General features: G+C 34.4%; 1 protein-coding gene and 1 long non-coding RNA gene across 4 annotated transcripts in view; one reads left to right on the plus strand and one right to left on the minus strand.

The window, feature by feature from the left end:
* Window positions 1-16,107, minus strand: part of Scn9a (sodium voltage-gated channel alpha subunit 9) — an 86,138-nt gene that overhangs the window by 46,675 nt on the left and 23,356 nt on the right. For 2 of the 3 annotated variants that reach the window (XM_058580151.1, XM_058580150.1), the window contains exons 11-16: window positions 14,390-14,728; window positions 11,535-11,664; window positions 10,462-10,700; window positions 8,770-8,943; window positions 7,621-7,977; window positions 2,762-3,238 (exon numbers count right to left, since the gene is read on the minus strand). In XM_058580151.1, the coding sequence (XP_058436134.1) occupies window positions 2,762-3,238; window positions 7,621-7,977; window positions 8,770-8,943; window positions 10,462-10,700; window positions 11,535-11,664; window positions 14,390-14,728 (1,716 nt within the window). Of the gene's footprint in view, window positions 1-2,761; window positions 3,239-7,620; window positions 7,978-8,769; window positions 8,944-10,461; window positions 10,701-11,534; window positions 11,665-14,356; window positions 14,729-16,107 lie in introns of all 3 variants that reach the window. The other variant, XM_046447200.2, reaches the window with a different exon arrangement.
* LOC124094475 (uncharacterized) overlaps window positions 1-16,107 on the plus strand; it is a 60,452-nt gene that overhangs the window by 1,856 nt on the left and 42,489 nt on the right. The window contains exon 3 of the long non-coding RNA XR_009227001.1: window positions 3,369-3,502. This is a non-coding gene — a long non-coding RNA (uncharacterized LOC124094475). The remainder of the gene's footprint in view (window positions 1-3,368; window positions 3,503-16,107) is intronic.

Genomic DNA, 16,107 nt, shown 5'->3' on the forward strand with positions numbered 1-16,107 from the left:
CTATGTCTAGAAAAGGCCTTTGTAACAAGCTCCCCAAATGTCTTCCACACACTAATTTGTGAACCACTGCCCGACATCATGTTACCTCTTTCAAATTCTTTTCATATCAAATAGCTCTTGACTGTGTGTGTGTGATGATCCAATTCTATACTTACAACAATTGTTCGTTGAACACTTACTTTTTGACAGACATTGTCTACTAGTCTTGTAATCTTCATTGCATTTCTATTTTACATGTAAGTAAACTGAAAAAAAGCAGTTTTTTTCCCTCTCTCTCTCTTTGTGTGTGTATATGTGTGTGTGTGTGTGTGTGCATTTTTTTTTTTTTTTACTGTCTTAATGAACTACTCCAGATAATGGAGTTTGTAAGAATCAAAGATAGGATTTGAGGCAAGCATTCTTTCTTGAGAGCCTGTATTCTTAATCATGACCCAAGGAAATTATTAGGACCCAGATGACCTGAATGTAAGGAATTCTGAGTTACATTTTATTAGGTAATCTAGATCTGCCTCTCTGGCTCATCAAGTCTCATCAGGAATGTGACAATCGGGATTTTAAAGACATCTAAGAGATGGAAACAAGAAGAAAGTACAAAGGAGAAAATAAGCAGTTTGAGAAGCTGGAAATTCAACTGGGAGTAGAAGATCATGGGAATTAGAGCAGGGAAGGTTCACACAGAGGGGTTAGAGATACTTTAGATAAAGAAAATTTGCATTTTATGGGTTTAAACTGAAGCGCAAAACAAAACAATAAAGGAAAAGTTGTTCCAGAAACATTCTAATCTTAAACAGATGGAAACGAAGACCCCAGACACATGGATTTCCCAGTTGACCATAGCTTAATATTTCTGAGCTATCATTTCCTATAGATGTTGAAACTTCCTCCTTGCTCTGTTCTAGTATATTGTCTAGTGTGTTTCAATGTCCTGAAGGTGGCACACTTCAACATGATTTTTCGGAATGTTTCATGGGAGAGGTGGCAGAGTAACTTAATCAGTAACAGTAACAGTCTATTTCAGGTACCAAAATACTCAACAAATGAAATCACTTTGGTTTACTCCCTGCAACTCCTGAAGTGCTTCAACACCTAGAGTTCTGAGCTTGCACAGAGAGTGACTGTTTGACAGGCAACTGAGGTTTTTCAATCTTTTTAAATCTTTCTTCATACAAAAATGGGTAACTGAGTTAATTTCCCTTTCTATATGAGACCAAGCTCAGATACCTGCTACCATGAAAGTGTGCAGAATCTGAGATTCTACCTTTAAGATAAAATAAATAACTTTTCAAAGCATTATTTCTTCTATATAAAGGACTTAAAATATAAAATATTTTATTCCTTATTTCAGCATCTTGGAAAAAATTTCCTTGACTAAATAAAAAGTTTCATTTAATCACTTATTCACACAATATGTAAGCACTGAGCATTTACAATATACATGACATATATATGACTATATATATAATATACTATATATAGTTCATGATTAATATGTAGTTCATCATTATTCCATATAACCTTCTTTTCTATATCCACTATAAACTCACAGAGAGCAGGTCTTAGTGGGGTTAAATAGATATAAGATGTTTGGCAAATATCTGTCAACTAATTTTTAATGTGACCTAAAGAAAAGAAAATTATTTTCAAGCAAGTAAATCTTGCTTGAAGCATCTCTTAAGCAATGACATAAAAATAATTTATGATACTATTCACTTGTGGTGATTGTATTTCATCGTAGTAAATTATAGCTCAACACGTACTTTGACTTAATTAAAAATATACAGGTAAGATGGGTAAAGAGGACCCAAAAGAAAGTTTTTAACGATGTTCCTGTTCTCAATGAGTTTAAAGTACAATTTGATGCATACCATAATTTCAAAAACATTAAAACGCAAGACTAAATAATAAATCCAAGAAAGACAGTATCGAATTAAAAATGAGAAAAGATTCCATCCATTTGGGCAGAGATTAGATACAATGGGTAACACCTTGGAACACTTTGGGTATTTTTCTAAACACTTTGAATATTAATGTAAATTATAGTTTAAATACTCAGTTTTATAGATGAAGAATCTGAGGACTATGCCTTGAAGAATGAATATAGGATTTTGGCTGCAGAAGGAAATCACAAGCATGTCACACAGGTAGAAAGTGTTTATGATCTGAAAGGAAGACTGGTCCAGGTGATGGTTCTACAGCTGAGCATGAAGACATACAGCTGGTTAAAGCTCCTGGAGGCTCTAGGGTGGTGGCCTTATATACAATGCATAATTCAGGAGAATTTGGGGACCATAAACACATCATGGAGTGATGTGTTTAAGATTAAATCTGAGTGAAATTAACCTAATAAGTGAATTAGGGTAGATGGAAAGTAGTGGCAGAGGGACCAATGGAGACTTCACTTTCAGTGGCCGGGGCTGGCAATGAGTATGAAGATGATGATGAAGCAGAGGAGAGATGCATTCAACAGAATGTAGAAGGACTCTGATGTGACTTTACAATTGGTAACATGGGATGAAGGATGATGAGGAGATCAAAGATACCCAGTGCTTTCAAATACAGCAAAGTAAGATTAAATTGATTACTAAGAATCAAGAAGAAAACTTTATCAGATGAACCTTCAGGACATTGTTGTGTAAACTCACCCACACATTCTCCATTAGCCTATGTAATGTTGGAAAAAACTGAGGACAACAGACATCTGAAATTTGATTCATGTCCTACTAGTTGGTAACATGTAACAATGTGTGTAAAGCAGTCTTACCTCTTTGCTGTAGTCACTGTCTGAATCACTGCTAAGTTCCTCAGTATTCATATTTTCCAAATCAGATTCTCCAGGTGCAATTGGCACTGTCACTGTGAGGCTGGGATTATGAATAAACGATTGACAATCGCTTCCTTCCATCAAGCTTCTGTCCACACTGCTTCCAAACCCGCTGGTTTTATCTTTTCCCTTGAGGAAGGGGTGATCTTTATTCATTTCAGCAAGTGTACGGTTTGAGATATAGTTGTGTTTTTTGCCATTTAGATCTTCTGCTCGTCTTATCTCCCTGGACATTTTTGGCTTTTTGGAAAATGTTTTTAAAATGAGTTCACGCAAGGTCTGTTTCACATAATTTATTCCCTTTTTGATTCTGGCCACAGCAATCTGGAGGTTGTTTGCATCGGTGTCTTCCTCAATTGCCGTGAGATTGTCAGAACTAAATGAACTCAGCAATAAAGCCAGAAATAAGTTCAGAACCTATAACAGGGTAAGAATGGGAGGCAGAGAAATAAGGAGACAGGAAATAAAAAGTAAGCAAACTTTCCTGAAATATAGGCCACAAAACAAATCAGAAAAAAAAAAAATCTCCGAACCTTCTCACCCACAGAGAGCAGTGGAGGAGAGGGCAGAATCCTCACTACTCACTCCATACACCAGAGAACTGAGAACTCTGGAGAGCAGTGTAAGCCATACCCATGAAGAATTACAGTGGGGAGCACAAAATGATCCCTCAGCATCAAGGTAGGTCATTTCTAAGTCCATTTCTGCCGCAGGAGTCCCTTTGTCAAATTGCATTTAGTAAACTTTAAAAATTCTCCTAATACTCATTTATAATTTCTACTTATTTCCAATGACAAACAAATAAAACAAGAAAATTGGTTTATTGTTATACTCAGGTCATTCAGACCAAGATCTCTGTTCACTTATCCCAGAATATTAGTGCCATTTATTTCAACAAAAGAAACACATGGTACTTACAGAGTTCCTATAATAAAGCATTTTGCCGATTTTTTGTGCCAACTTGCAAATTGAAGTGACTTTTAAGGGACAGAAGAGGACCCATGCATTGGACCTATTCTTTTGAAATAATGACACTAACTGGCTTAATTTCTTATCATTTTGGCCCTGGAAGAGTTACAAAAGAAGTCACTACAATGTCTATCCTTGAAAAAAAATGTCCTGTTTATGAGCAAGACCATTTCCATTTTTCTTCCCTGAAGTAAGATCCAGGTGAACTCAACAATGTTTTTAAAGAAGAAGAATAATTTCACATAGGGTAGAAAATGCATAAATTATATTTAAACATTATATTATATAAGAAACAAAAAGGAAATTGAATTACTATTTGATTAAGTCTTTTCATGACTAAAATTATCCACCTCTCATTTTAAAAAAATCAAAATCACACCTGAGAAGAAAGGACTTGCCCTTGATTTTAGCCACAACTTAAACACTTTGTGAGATGTGTAAGTATGAGAGAGCAGGTTGAAACTGTCAAACAAAGTTCTAGGGGTAGGGATCTATGAATCATAGAAAAAAAATTTGATGATCACTAACAAATTCTAAAATAGTTTATTTTAATTCTAGCCTTTTCATGTGTTACTATGAAATATATGATTGCATATGTTTGTGTTTTAACAGGAATATTGATAATGTAAGTCTGTTAAAGCATTATTGTACTTGACCTACACAAGTGTCAGCACACTTCTTTTCAGTACAGTGTTTTTGTTGTGTCATTTCATTGAAAGCAGATTCTTTTACTTCAAAAATCCTAATAAGACAAATTTTATCATAATCTAATGGATAGCACCAATGTAAATAATAAGTTCCAATTCCTATCTATCATATCTATTACTGTGTTGGGAAAAAATGAAACAGTCATGAAAATATTTGATTCAAAGTCTAATTTTTTTAACACATTAGTTTATTAATGTAACAGTTTCTGAATACAGATTTGAGCTGACTGAAATCTGTTTTTCTAAATTTCCCTCTGAAGTTTAAAATTAATGGACATTCTTTGTGTGTCTGTTTGTCATTGAGTTGTTATTATTATTCTTTATTATTATGATGCTAGCAAGCAGTGCTCTATCCTAGCCCTTAAACTTATGGTTTTTAACCATTTCAATTAATTAGTAATAAACTGACCCATTTGTAGTGAATGAACAGAACTAGAAACTATGATGCTAAATGAAATAAGCCAGTCAAAAAAAAAAGACAAATGTCAAATGTTTTCTCTATATGTTGAAGCTAATCCAAAATAAGAGGTAGTGGGATAAAAATAAATAAATAAAAGAAAGATCAATGGAATAGGAGACTGAAGTGGAGGAAGGAAGTAGATGAGATGAGAAAAGAACAAAGTAGTTAATCTGACCTAGCTTTCCTAGGTACATATATAAATATACCACAGTGAATCTCACTGTCATATATATTCACAAGACACTACTTTTAAAAATGTAAATAAATAGCAGAAAAGTCAGTATAGTTCAGGGAAGGGAACAGGGAGAGGGAGAGGGGAGGTAATGGTGACTAAATTAGAACAAATTATATCCTATGCTTTTATAATTTTGTCAAAATTAATCCTAGTGTGTGTAAAACTGAAAAGAAATAATAAAAAGAGAAAAAGAATAAACGAGAGAAAAGATTTAAAAATTAGACTAGTTTAGGATATAGCTCTAATGTGGAGGAGCATATCAGTAATATAACTTTTAAGTTTCTTCTCAGATTCTAATTCTATATAATTGGTAGTTCCTTAATTATTCTAGAGTTGTTTGTAAACTTTATGAATTATAATTCTGTTTGTTTATTTATTATCATGAACCAATAGCTAATGAGTGACCTTATGAATCAGTCATCACTAATTCTGCATGGATTAAGCAATCACTAATTTACCTCATTTGTTTTTACTGTAAATCTGTATTGCCTTTTAAACAGAAACATTATCCTCACTCTAGTGATCACGCTCAAATATTATGTTATGTGTTCTTCAAAGGCCTGCTTCAAAGCTTTCCCTGAGTCTTAACTTAGAACTTCTTTTTCTTTTCTAAATGTCAAAAGCATTATCTTCTAACCTCATTGCTTTCACTTTTCACTTCTTCCTCATCTGATTTTTTTTGTTTACCATTTCACTATATTCTAATAAACTCTAAACATAAATTATACCTAAAATAACTAAATAGAACATTTCTTTTTCACAGAGGAGGTATAGAAATATTGAATAAATAACTTGATGAGAGCCCAAGGAATCCCTGCCCTTTGTGTATACTTGAATACATAATAAATGTTTAAATCACTTGTGATAATTAGCTTTAGTCTGGCAAGTTTTCACCACTTATCTCTTTCAGTTATTCACTATTTTATGTTGAAATTGTGTGAGAAGAAATACACAAACAAATCTTGCTATACAAAATTGCAAATTATGCTCAGAAGAGACAAAGAAAATATGTATCTTATTGCATAGTAAAAGATTTGTAAGCCTATATAAAACTAGAAAATTTATTTACCAGTATAACTTGAGGATGATCAAGAATTACAGAATGGTAGTTCATGGTGTGTGTGTGTGTGTGTGTGTGTGTGTGTGTTTCGTAAAGGTCTAAAGTATATATTTCATAATTCACCTTATATTTTTGGCATACTGACCTGATGAACATAGTTTTCTATTCTGAAATGTAACCCCTTCTCTTTTTTTTTCATGAAAATTGCAAAGACAAAAGTAATTCAATGGTTTCTTCATCCACTGGGAATAAAGGTACCTACCATATAGCTGTTAATGTACCCTATCTCCTGTGATACCTAATGAGTGAATTGATAATAAGAATACCATTGAGACATGCCAATGGTGGATTTGAAAATTGAGGTTAGTGGCTCATGGAAAAGCATCTTATCCCAATTTTTTCCAGCTCATAAGCTTGAAGGTATTTACCAACCAGTATAAGGAAGAAAGAAAACAGATTCAAGCAAGAAAATATTAACTGGAAAGATAGGAAGGTTCCTCTGTAAAGCAGATGCTACAGACCAGTGACTGACAAACATTTTCTGTAAAGGGCCAAATAATAAATATTTGGGGCTCTATATGACATAAGATCTCTATGGTAATCACTCAACTCTGCCATTATAGTATAAAAGCAGCCATTGGTATAATGTGAATGAATGAACATGTCCATGTTTCAATAAAACTTTATTTATAGACACCAAAATTAAATTTTATATAATGTACCTGTGTCATAAAATATTACTCTCCTTTTCTTTTCTTTTTTCTTTCTTTCTTTCTTTTTCTTTTTCTTTCTCTCTCTCTCTCTCTCTCTCTCTTTTTTTTTGATCACTTAAAGCTATAAAGATCCTTCATATCTCACAGGATCATATTAAAGCATGGGAATGACTTTGGCCTATAAGCCATAGTTTGCTGATCTTTGCTACAGATGCTAGATTTTTGTTGCTATAAGGTGGTGAAACCAGTCTTCTCATTTGCTTTAGTTCATTATACCTTCATTTTTGTTATTGTTAACATAATTATGCACTATTTACTAGTGTAGCTTTTTATCTGAAAAGGCTTCATATCTTTTAAGAGACATGAAATCACAGATTTGAATCACATGACACCACTATCAAAAAGAAAGAATAAAGTAGGAACTTTGCATACAATGAACAAGGGTTGATTTTGAGAAATATAAAAAATGGAGATTTTTCCAGGAAAACTAAAACAATATTTTGTTTCCTGTTCTCACTTGTATTAAAATCATCTGTATTTATTATAATGAATAATTTTAGATCCAGCTAGCTTTAAAGTCATAAAAATAACAGATTGTATTATTATCAAATAATTTCAATAGAGAATAGTAAATCTGTAAACATCTGTTACATACCACTAGGTTTCCAATCACCATGACCATCATGTAAACAATAAGGCACATGGCTTGACCAGCAACCTCCATACAGTCCCACATGGTCTCTATCCACTCTCCACACAGCACACGGAACACAATCAGGAAGGAGTGGAAGAAGTCATTCATATGCCAGCGTGGGAGTGTGCAGTCTTCATTGATCTTGCAAACACATTCTTTGTAGCTCTTACCAAAGAGCTGCATGCCAACCACAGCAAAAATGAAGACAATGATGGCCAACACCAAGGTGAGGTTTCCCAGCGCCCCCACGGAATTGCCAATGATCTTTATTAGCATATTCAGTGTGGGCCAGGATTTTGCCAACTTGAAGACACGGAGCTAAAAGCAAATATAAATTTTAACATTATAATTATAAAAATTTCAATGTTTCCATTTTTGACTTTTGTCCTAAATTTAAAGTCGACTTTAGTCCTGTAAAATTGTCATTATTATCTGATGAAAATTGGTTATTCCTTTTTTTCATTTTCATCTCTTTTCAATCTTTCTGTTCTTTTGTTACACTTGGCAGAATATAGCTACAACACACATTACAAAGTGTGCAATTTTAGTTCAGGATTGAAATAGAAGTTTATTCATGTTGTTAGGTATTATTTCTTTTATAATTGATAATTTAACCTTAATTTTATTTTATAATACCTTTATAATTTTCCTCAAGCTGATATTGGGAAAAAGCCTAGCATATTAGGAAAAATATGTTTTCAAAAGTCTCTTTTTGTTTTCATATCAATCAATTATTTGGGGAACAGTGAATTAATCTTTAATTACCAAATCCATAAACATAGGAACACATTATGGATGAAATATTTAAACTTCCCATTGTGAAATAAATTATTTTCCTACTAGGTAAAAAAAATGTTTCTATTATAGTAGCATATGCTTCAAATTAAAATTAATCATATCATCAAGATCCTAAAATTAAAACATTCACATGGTTTTAGCTCTTTAACTGTACTTGTTAATGAATGGACTCGGGGGAAAAGTACAGTTTACTAAATATTTAGAGCAAATTTTGCTTGTGACTCAAGACCTGAAAGCTCTAAATAATAATAATTAAGAGCCAAAAACATTCCTTCATTGCAGAGTATAAGGGTAAGGTTAGTTTATATTTACCAGTCTGAATGATCGCAGAACTGATAATCCTTCCACATCTGATAGAAAAAGTTCTACTAAACTTAAAGTCACAATGAGGCTGTCAAAAATATTCCAGCCTACTTGGAAGTATTCATATGGATCCATGGCAATTAGTTTTAAAACCATTTCAGCTGCAAAAATTCCAGTGAAGACCTAAGTAAGAAATATATTTCTGTCATTTTTAGATGGCATGGAATAACACAATGATGATAATGCCTGTTTGCTTAGCTTTGATTGTTCCAGACAATGTGCTACACACTTTACAAATGAATATTACTATCTCATTTAATTCTCTAAACGAAGTGTCACTCTTCTTTTACCTACCATAAAAGTATCAAAGGGTTAAAAAGATCCATGCTGTCAAATTTTATCAGCATGACATAGCATTTTAGAAGAGCACATTAAAATTCCAGAGAAGTAAAAGCTTTCACATTTAACATAGTCACTCTTTGCAAATAAGTTCATGTGGGGTCACCAGGTGTTTGGAAGAAGATAAAAAAGAATCATGGATTGACACTGACATTTTGAGCCAAGCTTTCTTCTAATCTGACTATTCTTACAGCCAAGAAGAACACGTTGACTCACTCTCAAAAGATTTATCAGTAGGAGAGAAAAACATAATTAACTGACACTGTGGCAGCTAAAGTTAGACATCCTAAATTTTGATAAAAGGGCATTGCAAAACATAATTGATTCCTGACACTGGTATCAAAGGCCTCACTTGAAGTGGTAATGGTGAAAAGCTTGCTTATGAATCATTCAGGTACACTTTGACTAAAAGAATCAGACCAAAGATGGTTCAAAGGGAAACATCTAGGTCAATAAATGCTTGAGACAATTGTAAAACAATGTAGCACAAAGAGATTAGCAGGGATCAAATGAAGTTGGGATTGTGATAACAGAAAGAAGATAGGGTGAATGTCTTTTGAGTTCACAGTGATGTCGCCAACTCAGGGAAAAAGTATGGATTTGCATGATCTAGACCTCCATGAACAAGAAAAAGTAGGACAGCAGAATACTAATTCATGGAGTTAAAGTTTTTAACTATTAGACAAAGTTCAAATGATTTGATCAAGGTCATATAATTAGTATGTCACACAATCAGGATCAAATCCAGGTCTTTGGAATTCCAAAGTCCCAGATACTTCACCACAATTATGTCAAACTAATGTATCCACAGTAAAAATAAATAAATAAAGAAAGAAGAAGAAGAAGAAGGAGGAGGAGGAGGAGGAGGAGGAGGAGGAGGAGGAGGAGAAGAAGAAGAAGAAGAAGAAGAAGAAGAAGAAGAAGAAGAAGAAGAAGAAGAAGAAAAGAAAAAAAAGTGGACTGTGCACTAAAAAGGAAGATGCAATGTAAGTAAAAATAAAGTATCAAAATGTCAGTGTTGACAGACATTCTGGCAGGCAAAGACCACTATTAACTTCCCAAATGATGACAAGCATGTAAATAATATTGTTATTTATAGAACTCAAGACTATTGCAAAATTATTTGAAAATAATAACTATAACCAGAAACTTGACCCTGCACATTTATTCATAAGGGTAAATTCTAGGTATGTATAATTATCCAGCTACAGACCCGCTGACTTAAAGAAAAAGAAAAGAAATGGCAACGCTGAAAACCCACGAGAATAGCTATGGATATAGAAAACACTATAAGAGACTCACCAAATTTCCTACAGTGAGCACATGTTTGAATTCTTCAGTCATTGGGTGGTGCTCCATAGCCATAAATAATGTGTTTAAAACTATGCAAATGGTAATTGTAAGATCTACAAAAGGATCCATTACAATGAAATAGATAAACTTTTTGAATTTTATCCAATAGGGAGAGCAATTCCAGATCAAAAATGTGTGTGCAAATCTGTACCACCAAGGTGGACATTTCTGTCTGGACTCTTCAAGTTCTGGGAGAAAGAAACAATAGAAAACATGCAGTCAGTCATTTGTCTATTTATCGGTAACCAGATAAACATCAGTAATACACAGTAATATTCAAACAAGGCTTGTGGCTTAGACTTTGCATAACAGTGCTGTGTTACATGTATATTCCACCAATATACATATGTATTCTTATGTCTTTAATCTCATGGCAATAGTAAGAAAATTCTATACTCTTCAGAAAACCTTTTGCTAGTATATAAGTGAAAACAATCCCCAAACAAGAGAATGGAAATAAGTGAAGGAGGGACCCACAAAACAGACATTTTACCCCATTAACTCCTTCACTTTTCTCCATAAATTTACAGGATAGTTAAAAACTTAGGGGCCATGTTGGGAGTGTGGGGGGGTGAAGTGTTAGCCAATGGAAAGGTGGAATCTGGGGCATAATGTGGTGGGAGAGGGTGGGAGCCGGCACATTTTTAATGTTACCCTTTGACTCTCTTTGCTTATCATATGAGATAAATTCAGAGAATAAAAGTAGTTTATAAGATTATATAGTAAAAAAAATCACACAGTTCTGGGATAATTTGGCTTTCGGCATCAATCGTCATTAAGTTATTTATCTTTGAAAAGTTATTTCACCCAATGTTCATTCTTAATCACAAATAATGTAATCCATGTTTTAAGAACATAAGAATAACTCTATCGGTTTCCCTTGATTATCTTTGTGATTGTTCAAAGCCATTTTATATCCTTTGAGTTCTTCCTAAGAATATCTTGTACCTATTTAGAGGTGACCAGGATTTACATTAATTTTATTTGAGAATCTGTACTGTAAAGAGCCTATTATCACATACCTTCTACAGTGTTGGTCAATATGCTTGCTCTGCTCATTGCTCTTTGTCTTAGATGGGGATCATTTAGCATATCCTCTGAAAGGAAATAAGAACTGGAACGTCTTTTTTTGTGTATTTGATTAGTTGTTCCCTAAAAAAAAGAATGCTTAATTAGAGTCTTAAGAATAGAATTCTAATAAAGTATAGGTATAAAATTAAATATTGCTTAGGTAGCTATAGTAAATAAAAGTAAAGACTAGATTGCTGGCTCAAATTATGGCTCTGCAGCTTTCTGGCTCTCAATCACAAGGGTCATTTACTTAACTCTCCATTTAATCATGGGCAAATGAGGATCCTACCAGTACTTGCCCCATGTTCCTGTTAATGAGGGTTGAAGGAATTATAACTCAAGTATATAAGTAAAACAAAACTTGATTTTACTGTAGGATGATGTCCATCTCTCTATCCTCTTGAGTATGCAATTTATTTAGATTTTTTTTTTTTTTTTACCAACGGAGAATCCTACAGGAAAGCAGCGATACAAAGTTGGTGGTGGCATGCCTATGATGGGGTAGAACCTCAATATTCTCTGATAACTTTCTCTGACTGTTCTTTTGAGCATTAACAAATGTGACTGTAATGACTGTCTCTTACCAACAAGATGGGCACCTCACGAACTGAGCCCAGCATATAATGTTGAATGACTCAACTTGAAAAGGACCCTGAAGACTTATGAAAACTATAATAAAAGGGAGAATATAAGCTCCATCTGAAGCAGGTGACCAGTTCATCTCTAAAACACATTGCCATGCAGAAATATGAGCTCAGACACACAGGGTATGTTCACTTTTAAGTGAAAATGTCTGATGTTTTAAGTATGGCAACTAAATCAAACTGAAAAAATCTACAATAGTTTGGTATAGGCCAATAATACACACACTCACACATACATGCTAACACACACACATATACACAAACAACCATACAACTCTATATTCATCATCTGTTTTATATGATATGTGAAATATATTTCACAAACATATATATATGTATATATATGTTTATATAGTTCATATAACATATAGTCCTTGAGTCATAAAGTTATATGGTTGTATAGCCATAATCCTGTGTATACATGCATCAAAACAGACATACAGGAATAAATATGTATATGTGTGTATGTATACACAAAGGCAGATACATAATAGCTGGAGGTGACTTAATACAGCTCTCTCTATAATCACATTTTCTGTGCTATAATCTCTAAATTACTGACATTCCAGAAGCAGAAAAAAATTTCACCCAACTCAAACAGGATTTTGTTGGATTAAACAAATTCTTTTTCATGTAGAAATGTCTGAAGTATAGAGATTATATTATTTGCAAAACAGTGCTTTCATCTAAACTGTTATGTTAGGCCACATATTTATGCTGATTTCATTTATGATTCATCTAGTTTTGCAGTTTTAGCTTTAAGATTCATTGAGGTATCATTTTCCCCCCCTGTGGTAAAAATAAGCTCTTAAATGAAAACACTTCATTTAAAAATGTGAAATAATCTTCAAATCTCATATAAATTACATTTTATAGATTATATACATAATTGAAAAATAAAATATAACAAAAATATAATAAAATATAACATATAAATTTAACATGCTCAGCTGATAAGAACACCTTGATAGAAAGGATGAAGCTGTATCAAGCAAGCAGAGAGGTCGCACAAGACCCAAGAGCACATGCATTCAGTCAAACTGAAACGTATGTGTGGCCATGGCTTTGATGGAACTTTACTCTCATGTGAAATACTGCATGGTCTGCAAATGAGAATGTATCATATGTTTGAAGCTTGCTACACTAGTAAAAGCCATTGCTGACATTTGTGATGCAGTACAACATAGTGAATGAGCTAAAGAAGTTTCCTGAACTTCCAGGAACCAGAAGGATCTCACCTTCAAGCCTAATTAGATACTTTCATCTAACCACTCAGTGACTCTGAAACTCTTGAATTATTATTATTTTTTTTACTAGTTGTAATATACTAGTTTTGTGTTTGTTTGAATCAATATGTTTTGGGTATTTTGTCAATATTCCAGACACATATTTTTAAAAGTGAAAATAGTATGGTTAAATTTATGTAGAGGAATGAAGCATAGACATTCTGAATTATTTGCAAGACAAGAAGCCCACTGTCCTAGAGAGTCAGTGGAGCTTGGTGGTGAAGAGCACAGACAGCCTGTTTAGACTTCAGAACTCTCGTTGGCTGGATGAGGGCAGGGAAACTGCTTGACTTCCCTGTGCCTCAATTTTCCCATGTAAAAACAGTAATAGTAATATATCATGACATAGAGTTGTTGTCAATCCTAAATATGCATTTGCTGCTATTTTTATTCTTAACAGCTCAAATAAGAACCCGTGCTATAAGGTACATATTAAGTAGTAACCTAAAAAAGAGGGTAAAAAGTGGCAAATAATTCAAATTTCTTTACAGAAATGGGACCAATTATCAACTAATAATACCAGCATTCTCAACATATTTTCTGTGCTGCTACATATAACTTTTATCAATTGTTATTTAAAGGGATGATTTATAATCTTCAATTATAACATCAAGAGATAAGTACCATTTGTCAAAAATGGGATGTAAATTATGTTTTGAAATAAATTCCTACAACATATAATATGAGGATTAAATTAATTAAATTAAAGGTGTGTTTCTATGGAGAAAGTGTTGCAAAAATGCAGAGCCATTCACAGGCCAGAGAGAAGGCCCCTCCAGCAGAGACACTGATTGATGCAGGAATAAGGCTCAGCCATGCCTGAGCTATGGAAAAAGTCCTTACGCTGTCGTCAGAAGTTGCCTTATCTATTATCACCTCTGGCAGAAGCTGTCCATTGGGGAGCATGAGGGCTGAGGGTCCATCAACCAGGGAAACCACACCATTGCAGTCCACGGCACTGTGCTTCATCCCGTTCACTGGCAGCCGTGGGGGGGACCTACTGGCTTGGCTGATGTTACTGCTGCGTCTCTCCTGAGGCCTGTGGGGCACGAACAGGGAGCCCCGTCTGCTCTCACTGTCTCCAAAAATGCTGTGCTCATCATCAGCAAATTCAGTCTCAGATCCTATATCTTTTCCTCGGCCCTTGAAACTGAAAAGACTTGTTCTGCTGCTGCGCCTTCCAGAAAACAAGGAGCCACGGATGCTGAGTGGTGACTACAGAAACAAAATAAAAGATGACATGTATCTCAGAGTGCCTACAGAGAGCAGTGTTCTTCATGAATCTGCCACTGAACCCACTGGCCCAGAGAGCAAGTGACTTGGTGCTGGTTTAAAGGAAATATGTTTAAAAGCAAAGCAATTCAACCAGAAGACAAATTCTCCCCAGAAAAGGATGAAGGAATTTGAATAGTTCATTCTTTAGGAGCAGATAAATTGTATAACACTCTACTATTATGTCTTACAGTACCCTTTCCAGTCTTTATGCACCATTCATTTTGCTATACAGACATGTCACTTAAAACATGTTGTATTGATACCTGTCATTTCATTTTTCATGTATCCACCCCTAAGTGCTTAATGTCAAAGTCCCGTGCTGTGTGCTTCTCTGCATTATGTTGCTGCAACTCAACCTTATGCACTGACAGCCCAGGTAAGGTGTGTTGAAAAGGTACTTTTATCAGCAGTGAATTTACAAATTCATGAAATGTTAGAAGTCAAAAAAAAAAAGGCATTCATGACCAAAGTGGCAGTGGGCAAACTGATATGAATCACGTCCAAGATAAACTATTTCCACAACCCAAAACTGAATGGAAATTCTTTGGACGTATCAGGTTCAATAAGCATTAATGCTTGCTATATAAAGGGCAAAGGGGCAGGCACTGTTAACAACGAGTATGACAAGGTCTTTGCCTTGAAACTAATAGTCCAAATGACACTTATCATATCTCTTTTTATTGACATTATATGAGTTCAAGTTCCATCTCACCACTTAGATTATGAAATCCTTGAAGGTAAGGAATCATTTTTATTTATATCTGACAGAGTATTACAGACTTCAATGGTAGATGCTGGAAATTTTAAGTAAAGGGAAAGATAAAGAAGATAGTAATTCTGGCTGAGGCACTGAGGAGCAGACTGGGAGAAGTGGAGAGGAGAGGAACATGTGTATGACAAGGGGCACCTGAGCAAGGGGTAAAGAACCAGTGGTGCTATGATAGGAGGAACAAAGCAGAAAATGACTTCAGTTAGAGAAAGCCATGTGTGCTAAGTACTAAAGACCTAAAAGTACTGAGACTGCAGGAAAGAGTGAGCCCCAGACTGGTGGATTGAGGGTGTGGGGAAAGGAAGGCTGGAGGACAAAGCCGATCCCAGCTCAGGCATGGTTAAGGCGTGGATCTTGTTCTATGCTCAGTGGTTATTCAACAGGAGATGATTGATTTTTCTCTCCTTCCTTCCTTCCTCCCTCCCTCCCTCCCTTCCTTTTCTTTCCAAGCTTGGCAAAGGGACAACTAGATTTTCATTTTACCAAAAGTGATTTGGGGATAGCGGGAAAGGTCAAGAATAATAGAGGGAATAGAAGCAATGATTCATCT

The sequence above is a fragment of the Marmota monax genome, unplaced genomic scaffold (assembly GCF_021218885.2).
Source record: "Marmota monax isolate L192 unplaced genomic scaffold, Marmota_monax_Labrador192_F-V1.1 WCK01_AAM20220418_F8-fsc00007, whole genome shotgun sequence".
Classification (NCBI taxonomy): Eukaryota; Metazoa; Chordata; class Mammalia; order Rodentia; family Sciuridae; genus Marmota; species Marmota monax.